This window comes from Pelecanus crispus, chromosome 2, assembly GCF_030463565.1.
Source record: "Pelecanus crispus isolate bPelCri1 chromosome 2, bPelCri1.pri, whole genome shotgun sequence".
In the NCBI taxonomy this organism is placed as follows: Eukaryota; Metazoa; Chordata; class Aves; order Pelecaniformes; family Pelecanidae; genus Pelecanus; species Pelecanus crispus.
The window spans coordinates 1893547-1906549 of NC_134644.1; the positions used below are offsets into that span (position 1 = coordinate 1893547).

General features: G+C 45.3%; 1 protein-coding gene across 3 annotated transcripts in view; it reads right to left on the reverse strand.

The window, feature by feature from the left end:
• Positions 1-13003, reverse strand: part of PTH1R (parathyroid hormone 1 receptor) — a 124274-nt gene that overhangs the window by 2266 nt on the left and 109005 nt on the right. For all 3 annotated transcript variants that reach the window (XM_009482576.2, XM_075705861.1, XM_075705862.1), the window contains 4 exons: positions 8063-8123; positions 6146-6212; positions 2508-2602; positions 405-546 (listed from right to left, as the gene is read on the reverse strand). In XM_009482576.2, coding sequence (XP_009480851.1) covers positions 405-546; positions 2508-2602; positions 6146-6212; positions 8063-8123 — 365 coding nt within the window. The remainder of the gene's footprint in view (positions 1-404; positions 547-2507; positions 2603-6145; positions 6213-8062; positions 8124-13003) is intronic.

Genomic DNA, 13003 nt, shown 5'->3' on the forward strand with positions numbered 1-13003 from the left:
CCAGTCCTGTAACTCAACCTGCCTTTTGCCCAAACCTAGAACTGAGGAATCCTTTCACGGGACTGAAAGACAACTTGGGACAAGCAAATTGGAAGCGAATGTGAAACAACATGTCTCTGGATTTCTACCAGCTTATGTCTAACCTGGATCTAAAGGGATTTATTTTGTAGGGCAAGTTATCTTTCAACAGGAACATTTTTTTGTTGGACACGCTGAGCCTTTATATGTTGTTTTTTTCAAATATAAAACATGCTTGATGCTAAAATACTGTCAAATCACCTTGTGAATGAAATCTGGTGTATTGTAAAAACAGCCCTGCTTCCAAAGACAACCTTGCACTCTCGTTTCCCTTCTCTCCCCATTGAAATTCTCATCGTTTTCCCCCATAGTTTAAGTTACAATACCTGGAAAGAGTTGAACAGCATTTCATAGTGCATTTGAACTTGCCAAAGAATCCCTGACACGTCTGTGTATGGCATAGCCATGAAAACAATATAGTGAACGCCAAACAGAGGCATAAGGACGAGGGTAGATTTCAGCAGCTTCCTGTAGCAATGAGGAAAGAGAAAGACACAGAGGAAATTAGTGGATGGAGTGACCCTCCCAGCCAAGCTCATCCATCTCATACCTTGGGCATAAGTCGTGCGTAATTTTGTTCTTGCTCACATGTCCCCTTGGCTAGGCTTGGATATCTTACATTTACATAGGCACCGTGTCCACCTGCAATTTCAAACTGCTGCTATTCCTATGGCATGTGACACTACCCAGTCCATCCTCCAGCATGTCTTGATGTGCTAGTCTAACCCTCTCCATGTGCATGTCCCCATGTAATGTTGCTGTAGGTACTGGAGACAAAGACACTAAGACATCTTTTTCAGCCTCAGACCATCCCTGGCTTTGGGTCAGGATCATGGGAAGAGGGTGGAAAGGTGACTGAAAAGAAATGTGTACTGCTGCTTCCAGCCCCCAGCCTCTGACTAGCACTAAATCCCCTTGTCCCGAAAGGACGTTTCTGCTTCAGATGACACTGACTGGACACAGTCCTATACAACCTACAGCAGCTGACACTGCTTGAGCAGGCAGGGTTGGACTTGATGACCTCCAGAGGTCCCTTCCAACCTCAACCGTTTTGTGATTCTGTGATTCTGCCTGCTTATTGAGGCAAGACATGAAGGTCTACCCTTTGTGGTCAGTGCCTCCTGTGCAACGAGCAGGTCCAGTGGAGAGAGAAGTGCGCTAGGAGCAGAATTACTCTACATACCAAGAGGAAGAGGACAGTGAACCATGGGGTAAGCAGGAGGTGAACACTCTTTGAGGTACTTTGGACTGCAGTATCACTTGGAAAGCCCCTTTTCAAAGAAGCAGCTCCATCTCAGCATAGGACCTATGTTGGGGACTGGGGGGAGGTAAAATACAACCCCGAGTACTTGGCTGGGTTTGCTCCTGAGGGAACCAGCCTTGCCTGGAAGTGATGCTAATTGAAGGATTAAACCTTCTGCCAAGAGTTACAGCAAGTCACCATGTTCAGACAATTATTGAGAAGGGCAGGCATCACTACCAGAAAGACCTGGTACCTCCTCTGTCCAGCAGCTGGAAACCACTGAGGGAATTTAAACACATTAAAAGGAGAAGGCCCCATCCAAACCATAATTAATAGCAAGCTTCAGCCAGGGAGAAATAAACAAATAGATAAATCAGAGCCCTGACAGGGCAGCAAAGAAAAATGGAGAGGTGTTTTCCTGCCAAATCTCATTCCTGCTTCAAATGAAACGTCTTGTGTTTGGAGAGTGAGATGGTAGCAATGAGCTCATGGTTTGCAGCCCGAATCATTCTGCTCTCCCCCCTCTGCATGTGTCATGCTGGTCAGTCCAGCTCAGGAGATTATGAGAAGCCTCGGGAGCTCTCAAGCAGCTGAGGTGTCTCAGCAATCTGCTTTTTCTCTCCAGTTTTGACCATGCTACAAATATACTAAATTATCAAGAGAGAAGAGCTGGCAGAACAAAGGAAAACAAAACAAACATGGAAACATTAGATTTCCAGCAAAGAGTCAGGAATCTTTTTGTATTTCAGCAAAAGCACTGAAACACCCGCTGAAGGGCAGATTTAACAAATAGACCAAGTTTTACGAAGCACAAGAGGGAAATAAATAGAAATAAATAAATTGGTAAAAGTTTTAGGGGCTTCAACAGCATAAGCAATGCTTTTATTTTTGCGCTCTTGGTTCAAGGCCAGCACAGTCACTTCCAAACTGGCTGAAGAGACTGAATTTCTCTCTTCAACCTATGAGGCAGGTCCCCCAGGTTGGATTTGAAATGTTTAGGAGATGTCTAAACTGATGTTGATTCATTCTGCATTACCAGACTTGGAAGACAGCATTCTTCTCAACTTATTTTAGGTGTCTACACTGTAGACACCATGAACTGGTCACCCTGGGCTCCTTCTGTAGTGAAGGGCGTGAAACAAGGACTTTGACATCTCCCCAAAAGTGGAGAGGGTATGTGACCCACCTGTACTGTTGTCTTGAGTCGCACCTCCCTGCATTCGTCTCTCGTAGCTTGGTTGCTAGGACTCTGATAATATTGATAAAAAGAATAAAATTTACCTGGTGGGGAAAAAAACAACAAAGAAAGGATAACTGTTAAAAAAGATCCAGACAGTGATACTGTTGTTTAGTCAATGCTTTCCCCAAGATGAGTCAAAGGGCCGTGGCAGTGAGCTGATCATGCTGTGTATGAAGCTCCTCCTGGGAGAGCTTGTCCTGTGGAAGGGATGAGCTCCCCAGGAAAGACCCAGTGTTTGGTGGGATCTGGCCAGCTGTGTTTAACCTGAATGGTTGAGAGAGAGAAGGGAATGGCTTTCTCTGACAAAGTGTGGGTGTCTCACATGGAAACACCTACATCTGAGCTAGCCAGCCCAGCAGACACCTGATAACTGGGTATGATTTCAATTTATAAGGCAGTGCTTACTTTTTTGAGATATGGACTACAGGCTACTCTCAGTATTTTTCACATCATCTTTTTTTAAAACTCCGTACAGTGATATGGGCCATTTTCATGGCCTCATAAACCTCTCAAACTTAGTTCGACATCTAGGGAGCAGAGCAAAATTAGGTTATATTTGTCTCTTGCAGCCCACCCAAGATTAAGATCTCCTCAGGCTAAGAGAAACATTAGTAGGATACTTTTCCATATGTCCATGAGCAAAAGGAAAGAAGAGCAAGAAAAGTGCACGTGATGAAGACACAGAGTAGGCCTAACTAGGGATGACAGATAAAGAATGTAAAACTTCTGTTGTACGTCTACTGCTAACTCTCCCTCTGGAGGAGTGTTTAGTATGGACCAGATAAGGACAGTAAGGAAGTCATATCTGCTTCCTATGCCGGGAGCCACATCTATGAACCCATCTTGTGGCCAGCTGCTCAACCAAGCTAATCTAGTCCTACAGGAACATGCTCATGGTGACCCATGCAGCAAAAGGTAAAGGCAACATCTCATGGCTACACTGCCTCTTAACAGAGATGAAAAATGGGGAGATGTTTGAGGGATTCTCAGCTTTTTGGAGCTCTTCAGAGATTGGTTTTGCTGAGGCTGGGATTACACCTGCTGCTGCCCCAGACAAACCCATTCTTGGGACTATGGCAAGGCCACAAGCAGAACCATTGTATACTGTCTGCACTGGGCAGATCCATGTTGCTGGGCTAATGCTGATGCCTACGGGTTTCTCTGGAGGCTTGCAGCACTTATTTGACTTCTCAGATGCCAGTATAGCAGCATTTCAAGGAAACAAATTACCATGCCACACACAGGCTCATAGTTTTATTGCAGAAGGGACCATTGTGAACCTCTAGCTTGATCTCCTGCAAAACGCAATCCATAAGACCTCCTTGTATTCATTTTTGTTTGAGCTATAGCAGATCTGGGTTTCAGTGTTTCCATGACGGAGATCCTACCACAACCATTGGTAAGTCGTTCCAACGGTTAATTATCCTCACTGTTAAAACAAGTAGTTCCCTGAGTTGCTGAACGAACGTGGCCTGGTTTGCTATGGCTTTGTCTTCTGTGGTTGGATGCCTTCTCCTTTAACGAGGTGCAAGTTCATTTTGAACAGCTCTCCTCTGTGTTAAAAAGAGGGTAAGGTCGTACTCGTACTACACCCTTTCCCTTGAAGGGGCGTTAGTAGAATTTCTCTCCTGTATCTATTTGACTGTTTTCATGAGGTTTGTGGGAATTTAACATCCATGCAACCCCATTCCCTTAGTTACATTTGGTTGGAATTTACTGACTGGCACAAAAATTATAAGGGAGGGATGGATAGACCGACAGGCAGAGAAGCATACAGCCTGGGGGCATACAATTCATTTTCATTGGAAACCAATCTGAAAGGAAAAAAAAAAAAGGCAGGCTTTGTTTCTCATATGAGTTTTACTAGTTTCAAAGGGTCAAAAGTGGGATCTCGTTCTGCATTTGTCGGCTAAATGTAAGATGTCCAACCTTATCACGGTCAGGAGGGAAACTCCTCTGACTTCCTGAAACATGTGCTAAGCTTTAAAAGAAATCCAGGCAACTGAATAACATCAAAGCTAGCAGCAGAGTGGAGAGATTTTAAGCCCCTCAGCCTACAAATTCTCTGCAAGTACATCCAGAAAATGCATAACTTAGTCCAGCAACATATGACCAGCCAGTGTGGGAATTGAAAAGGCAGCCAAGTGAACAATATGAACCCACAGAAATTAAACAGAAACAACCCACAGAATATTTTTGCATGATAAATAGCTGCATTTGCAAATAGCCAGGGTACAAGCACAGCAGAGCCTCATGGAGAAACATTATTTTTACAAGGACGAGCCTCAATTGAGTTCTTTCTCCTCTGCTAATCGGGCTTTAAATTAAATGCAATGGGGTTGCTGGCATTCATCTAGTTGAACTATCTGAACTTTCTTCTCCATCCTACTATTTCATTTCCAGTGACCACGATGTGGGCTTGGTGATTCGTTTCTTCCAAGGTGCAGAACTAATTGCTAGAGCCAGGTGGAGAATTTGCACCAAAAGGAAATTCTGATGGAGAAAAAAGCCCCCCAAGTCCAAAGCAACTCACCTAATTGCACGTATGAGCATATTCACCTCAGAAACTTCCCTGCTGTCTATATGCAGATGGTCTGTTTTTCTTTCCAGGCCTCCTGACTTGTGAGTCAATAGGAAGTATATAGAGCCTGATGCAAAACCCTCTAAAAACTACAGAGAGGTTCTTATGGACTCCACTCAGCTACTCGTGGATGAATGTAAAGGGGGACTGGGATGTGTAGGAGCGGACAAGCTCTTTTGCGTGCACTCATCTAACCATTAGAAGATGGAGTAATGGAGAACCATAGAGAAAGACTGAAGGAGGAAAAAGGGTAATTAATGAAAACTGTGAAAGCAGCTTCTCTAGCTAATTAGGATCCCACTCAAGCAAACACATAACCACCCACTGAATTCCCCTTGTGCAGATAATCACATCTTACAATGACCTCTCCAGCTTGTCAGAGCTCAGTCGTGTGTCTGGATAATGTCACTTATATCCTTTCTGTTCCCTCTTGCTCCTGGGTGGGGGCTGAAGTAATCCTCCATCAGTAATTAACATCATGTCCGATTATAGCTGGGATGGTTTAAATTTCATCCCCACCTTTGAGGTATCCCAAGCTTTTATCAGTTCAGAAAGATGAGTCTGAAACAATCTGATGGCACTGAAGCACGCCTGGGGAAGAGGTTTGGCCCAGCTATGGAACCCAAATTCCGGTTCTTCCCACTGGAGATGCCTGGTGAGAACATGTTATGACCCCTGAGGGTTTCCAGTATCACACAGGTTGGAAATATTGGCTTGAATGTTTGTTTCATTAATGACTTTGGGGTCTTAGCCCTGTGTCATTTGTCTTTCCTGAGCAAAACTTGAAGTTGCTTATAAAGCCCTCTGCTGCATGCAGCTATCAAACTTACAGGCAGGTCAAATATAAGGCCCTTAAACTGGCTATAGAGAGACTCCACACTATTTGGGCAGGAGCTGTGTTAACAGGGTGATTAGAGTAGAGCAGCCTGGCTCAACTTTTCCCACTGAGCCCGTGCTGACCAAAGGCACTGCCTCCCACCCCTTGCAATCAGCCAGTACTCACCACGATAGCTGCCAGGATGGGCACCTGAATAATCCATTTTAAATTGCCAGCACTCAAGTCCCAACACCTGAGAAGAGATTGACATCCCATCAGGAAATCATTGGTTACAAAGAGCAACAGTCTCAAGTGTCTTATTGGAGAAATCCACCCTGGAAGGAGGGGTTCCTCCAAAGCCTGGTGTGGTGGAAGGACCTAGCTCTAACCCTGCCTTCAGTCAGCACGGCTTCTCCTGCTGTTATAGTGTTCAAATCTGAAACCACTACTAAATGTATTTAAAGTTATGCTCTCCAGATGGTGGAACAGCTCTTTCCACAGTCATCAAGACTTGTCCCCTCTGGGCAGGAACTCATCCGTTTCCACTTCTTCTTCACCTCCTTACCAGAAAAAAAAAAAAAAACCAAACCAACACTAAGAGCAATCCAGAAGAAGACAAGAGGGGCTGAAATGGCCCAATATTACCCCTTGGAATAAACCTGCACAACTTTGCATGGGGAGAGGTCCTGTCTGAAGGCATGGTGATGGGGACAATGCTGTGGTTCTACATTCGGTTCCTGTGCTTCCTTCAGCCCTGCTCTTGCAGTGAGTCCCAGCCATGCCCCACAGAAGTCTTTATCTCCTTTTCATCTTCAGACCTTATCCAAGGGAGGACTAGGAAGGGCAAACTGTTGGTGGCGTGGATGTTGGACTACGGTCCTCCGTCTGCCAAGAAGGGGCTGAACACTATTTCCTCCCAGGCGTTTCCAGCAGCCATTGAATAAGGTCACTCAGTGTTAATTACTCTGTTTGAATTCTCTCCAACCATGGAGAGAGGAGTGCCACAAGCTTCTCTTTATCTGAGCCAGACAGCCCCCACATGGCAGCTGCAGTCTTCATTTCACAGGCCAGATGCTGCCCAGGCAGCTATTCAAGGAAAGCGAGAGGCAGGGGCAGAGAAACCACCGGTGCTGACTGAAAGGCTCTACAAGGATGAGCCTGTGCCAATGCAGATGCGTCACACTTCAGTAGCTCTGCTACTCCGTCCTTCCAAGCCTGGAGCTGAAATCCCATTTGGAAAGAAGTCTCCTCCCAGGCAAAGCCATTTGAAAAGTTGCCTGGGGACCCCCACACTTTTGCTGGTAGATTGTGGGCAGCTGAAACCCGTTGTGTGCTCAAGCCTGTGCATTATTGGGGGAAAAAGTGATCGTTTTGGGGTTTGAAGATTGGATGCTATGGATCCTTCATTCAGCATACTGTAAAAATATGAGGCCATGAGGGTGCATGTGTAGGACCAAAGAAGCAACTGATCCAGTATCTTATTTCTGACAGTAGGCAGAAGCTGATATTTAATGTGGAACAGGCAAGCAGGTAGTGATATTTTTCTAGAATATTCTTCCAATATTCTGAACCTGCAGTTCAGGATGGCTTCCTGAGCCAGAACATTACTGAGTATTTAATACTTCTGGAGGAATTTATCTTTCATGAATTTGTACAATGCTTTTTAAACCTAAGGACATGCTGGCATCCACACCTCCTGCAGTGAGGGGTTACAGCTTCACCACCTCATCAGCTCTGAACCGCCTCCTTTGACTGTGCTGAACCTGCTCTCCCAACTTTATTCCCATTCATTCAGGATTTTAAAGAACCCTGTCCTGCCCCTGCCTAGCTCTGAGCAGTTCCCTTTAGTCCCAGGGATAACAGCTGCAGGTGTTCACATTTATCAAATTCTGTAAAACGAAAGGAAAGCTAGGAAAATTGCACCCACCTTATCCTTCCCTGCCATGCACTCCCCTAAAAGTTTACTAACTTCATAGTAGAAATCACTTCTGGCTTTGCCTGGTTCCTTCTTTCTTTTCGATTCACCCACAAAGTCACCATTGCCAGAAGCCCCACAAAAGCATCACACGTAACAGGGAGAAAAGAAAATCCTGTAAGACTTACTCTGTGTCAGCTAGAGCGGCTCTCACGCTGGCCCACGCTGTAACAAATACAGCAGGGAGTCCTGTAAAAAAACACAGGTCAGACAGGGTGAGTGAGGGACTAGAGGGCTCTGTTACCATAAGCCCAGGTGGAGTGGGCTAGAGGAAGGTGGAAGAAGCAGTTTTTAAATATTCAAGCATAATTTAGACTAGGAAAGCCCAGTCTTGGTCTCACATTTCTTCTGTAGTCCAAATGGTAAACCAAACAGTGGCAGGAAGTATTTTCTGGAAGACAAATGTCATGGTCTGGACATGTCCAACCTACTAAACTCTCCTGGCTTCCAAAATGGAGCAGCTTGCTTTCCCAAAGTTGCTGACCAGGAGTGGTCCAGGCTTAAGCTACCTCCTGGTTTGTGCCTAGGAGATGCTCAGGTCTGGACCTGAGACGGGTCATGGACTTGGCAGGATAAATCATCAAGATCCTGTGCCTGTCCTCTAGCACTGCTTTGGAGAGACATAGCTTGAAGTGCTTGAACCTGCGTGACTGATACCTGCTCTAGCCAACTGGTTTGCTTTGAAGCAGAGAAGGGTTTCCTGCAGCACACCTTTCCCAAGACGTTTGTTCCCTTCCCCTGACATCAAGGAAAGGTGGATCTAGTGTCAGGCTAGACCATATCTTCAAGCACAGTGCTGGATGGATTAGAAGCTCTTTAAGTGTGAGAGACTTGCTGCATGAAGCAGATAAATGCTAGAATTAAGGGTAACTCTTGCAAAATACTCTAGCCAAAGGTTTACTCCCAAATGAACCATCCTTATTTCAGCACAGTTACATTAGGCACCATCTTTTCCCTGTGAAAAGTAAAAGAATCGCCAATACCCAAATGCAACCTTCTATTTATTTTTTTTAGGGTCCAGTTCTGCTTTATTTGTACAACTGAGTCCCCTACTGGCTTCCCTTAAAAGGCAGGATCAAATCCACAGTAGCTTCCACAAATTCAAGAAGAATAGCCCCTTTCAGGTGCAAAAAAAAAAAATTAAAAAATAAATAAAGGTGACATTTATCACCGATGACTGTAAATATGCTGTTCACAGTCTAAGCTTATTGGGGCTCGGCATGCATAAGCATACGCTTAACTTTCAGCATGCACTTAAGTCTCATTAGAGTGCTTAAAGGCTTTCCTGACCACGGACGCTTTCCTGAGCTGGGGTGTGGAGCAGGGACGCCTGTCTCATACACACACGGACAACGGGGCCGTTATCTTGGTTGGAACTTTTAAATGCCATGGTAATATAAGAAAGCATAAATAATTAAACACAGAGCCTCACTCAGGACCAGCGCAGCGGTGCTGCCTACAAAGATACATTTATAAGGAATGCACCCGGCTTCACAATCCCCTGCGATGGCTGGCATTGGAAAGAAAATACTTAACCTATTGCACTGGGAACCCATGAACGTGTTGAAGCTGAGGGCTTGGGGAAGGTGATGATTTATTGTAACAAGCACCGTCTATTTCCTCCTCACTGTTAATCACCTATCTATGAGAAATACGTGCACGCTCCGAACCACTGGCTGAGCTATCAAAGGCTTAAATGCATATAACTTTGTTGATATCATTGGTGATATTTCAGTTTATATCAGCGGAGAAACTGGCCACCATGGGAGGCTGACATGCCTGCTGCCTGCCTACGAGACGGTGGATGTTCACCCGCTGTTGTGAAGCTCTAAGTTTGAAAGATGGGTTGTTTCAGAGGTTTAGATGCGTTTGACATGAACTTGTTCCCCTCTAGCCTGTCCCGCACTTCAGAAGAGACACTGTTCCCATTCATACTAATCCTGTGCCATGTTCAAGGTTTCTAGCAACAATAAAATATACAGGAGAAAATAATTATACCTAAAAAATCCCTGTGTGTGGATTTATTGTGCCCTGTGCACTGCTGCCTCACTCCGTTCAGGCAAGCCTAGGAAAAGGATCTTTGACATTTTCTGCAAAACACACAAAGCAAATTCCTGGCACCAGTTTTATTGCTACATTTGTCTTTCTGCGTCTCTTACATTGGTTTCTCTTTGCAATGTGAACAATCGTAAATGCTCTTAAATTTTCAAAAAGTGGTAAGAATCCTCCCCCTCCCTTTCCTCTGCCCCATTTTTAGATTCGCTCTACATCAATGTAACATGGAGTGTTTGGGCCATCAGGTAATTTCTAGAGTTCAATATTTTCCTCCCACTCTGGTAGCTAGTCTTTCAACTTGGAGAGTCAGCAGGCTTAGCTTTGCCTCCAGCATCTCTTTTACTTTCAGAAGGTGACTTTTTGTGTCTCCACTTGAAAGTCCTGGTCTGTGATGCCCCAAGACTGACAATCCCTTCTGCTGAGCACTCACAGCGCCCATTGATAGGAGAGCCACTACCCAGAAAGTCAGGACTGATGTCCTTAAAGTTAGACATCTAAAGATATCCACAAACAGCAAGATACTCAGGAGGATGCAGCTCTGCGAGCAGGAAAGTCACACGTGACTAGATGCATCATAGAATCACAGAGTCGTAGAATGGTTTGGGTCGGAAGGGACCTTAAAGATCACCTAGTTCCAACCCCCTGCCATGGGCAGGGACACCTTCCACTAGACCAGGTTGCTCAAAGCCCCATCCAACCTGAACCCTTCCAGGGAAGGGTCATCCATGACTTCTCTGGGCAACCTGTTCCAGTGTCTCACCACCCTCACAGTAAAGAATTTCTTCCTAATATCTAATCTAGATCTACCCTCTTTCAGTTTAAAACCATTACCCCTCGTTCTATCACTACACTCCCTGATAAAAAGTCCCTCCCCATCTTCCCTGCAGGTCCTCTTTCAGTACCGAAAGGCTGCTATAAGGTCTCCCTGGACCCTTCTCTTCCCTAGACTAAACAACCCCAACTCTTTCAGCCTGTCCTCATAGGGGAGGTGCTCCAGCCCCCGATCATCTTCGTGGTCCTCCTCTGAACCTGCTCGAGCAGGTCCATGTCTTTCTGGTATCTGGCCAACCCACCAAGGAAAGGAAAGCGAGTCTCCAAAAAGCCTGTGATCTCCTGGCTGGCTGTGAGCACAGACAGACGGAGGCGTGGACAGATGCGTGCGTGTCCTCCCCCCTTGCACGTATGTATCCCACGTGCACGACCGGTGTCACGCAGGATGAACCCCACCGGGTGGCGATGCCGTGAGCGACTTCTACAGAATCCACATTGTATGCGCTGTGCATTTCCAGTCAATACACACAGTGTGTACAATGCAGGTGCTATAAAGTCAATATCTCCCCATCAGCTGGAAAAAGTGCAAACCTCAAGCTGGGCAAAGTCTGGTGGCCACCCCAACCCCCTTGCTCTCCTCTGTCGCTTTTCTTGTGTACGTGTCTCCTAGCAGTTGGAAAAATAACTTTCATGCATGTGTCAAAGCTGTGAGTAAGAGAGGCGGCTGCAAAGCGACTGCTAGGAGAAGAAAGCTTATGAATAAAGACCTTATGTAGGTCTGGAGAAATCTGGTCTCAGTTCCCTGCTATTTGAAAACCTCTCTGAGGAACAATGAGTGTGTTTTTTCAGTCCCTCCGTGTCACAGTTTCCAAATATTAAACAGGGCTAATAATACTCTCTTATGCCTCTTGTCCCGTTAGGTACGAATACCTTCAGGCAAGGATGATTTCTGCTTAGATAAACATGCAGGGCTCACCAACATGAGTTTTTGGACCTGAGCACCTCTACCAGTAACACATCGATCTGTTTGTCTTTTCCAGGTCTCCCTGCAATCCTCATTTGCACCGTAGCTGAAAGCCAGTGCAGTCCAGCCAGCGGGAAGGGGGGAATTAACATGGTGTGAAGGAAAAATGCCAGTGGAATCAACTTGGGTTTTCTAGCTATTGGTCATGCTTCTTAGACTTCCTTCATAAAACAGCTGCAGGGAACTTGAAGTCTGCTGGGGAATTTATTGTTGCCCATAATATCATTATTTATTTATTTTTGTTGGGTGCTGGCAAGGAACAAGTTCCTTTCTGTCATCAGTGTCTCCCTTGCAAGAAGGGCGCTGCGGACTTTCACGGAGCTGCGCTCCCTTGTGCCAGTGAGGATGTGGATTAAAAAGACTCGACAGAAATCTTTGGGTCTGACATCAAAGAGCAACTATATGTTCTGGTTTCCTCAGTAGTCTGGAAATAAGATGTTGTAGGGTGATTTTTTGCTCCCCGCCCCCACCTTGGAAATTTCCAGGCAGGATAAATGCACCGCTGTTTATTGTTACACAAGCAAGAAAAAAAAAAAAAATCCCAGCTTTTGGGGAAAACTTGTCTTTTCTGTACCTATGTGGAATGTCGTAATTATTTATCGCTGATTCCCTGTCATTCATTGCTGTGGTATGGGCAGGATCCAGTGCCCACTGCAGGGAACTGGAGTTTTTCCACTGATTCCAGTGGGTCTTGGATTGGGTTGCCCTTTCCAGTGCCGAAAAGCTATCAAAACAATACGTCTGTGCGGGGGTGTGTGTGTACACGTTATCATGCTAATCAAAACAAAGCAAAAACAAATGCAACTGGAGGGATCCTATGTTCTCATTCCAGAGGAATTTAAATTGAGGAGCCTCAAACTTTTGGAAGCACACAGATGACTGGTGTTGTGACAGGTGTGACTTCAGCTTCGTGGTTGCTCTGATAAAATGATTATACTCTGGCAGTGGTTGGAAGAATTAATGAGAGGAACCCATGCCTGTTAGACTGTTTTCCTTTGGCTGCATTACGAACAGCATCAAGTTAGTTTTTCTTGTTAAACATGTGGCATTATTTTTCAACTGCTTCCTTCTCCTCCAGAGTTTGCTCTGGGGAATTGCTTCTTTAAATCTGCCCTGTACGGTTCAGTGCCATTTTCTGAGAAGCAAATTTTACGTAGCTTGAAGGTTTGGAAGAGGGTGGGGAGTTAAGGGTTTTTTTGGTTGGTTAGTTGGTTTTTTT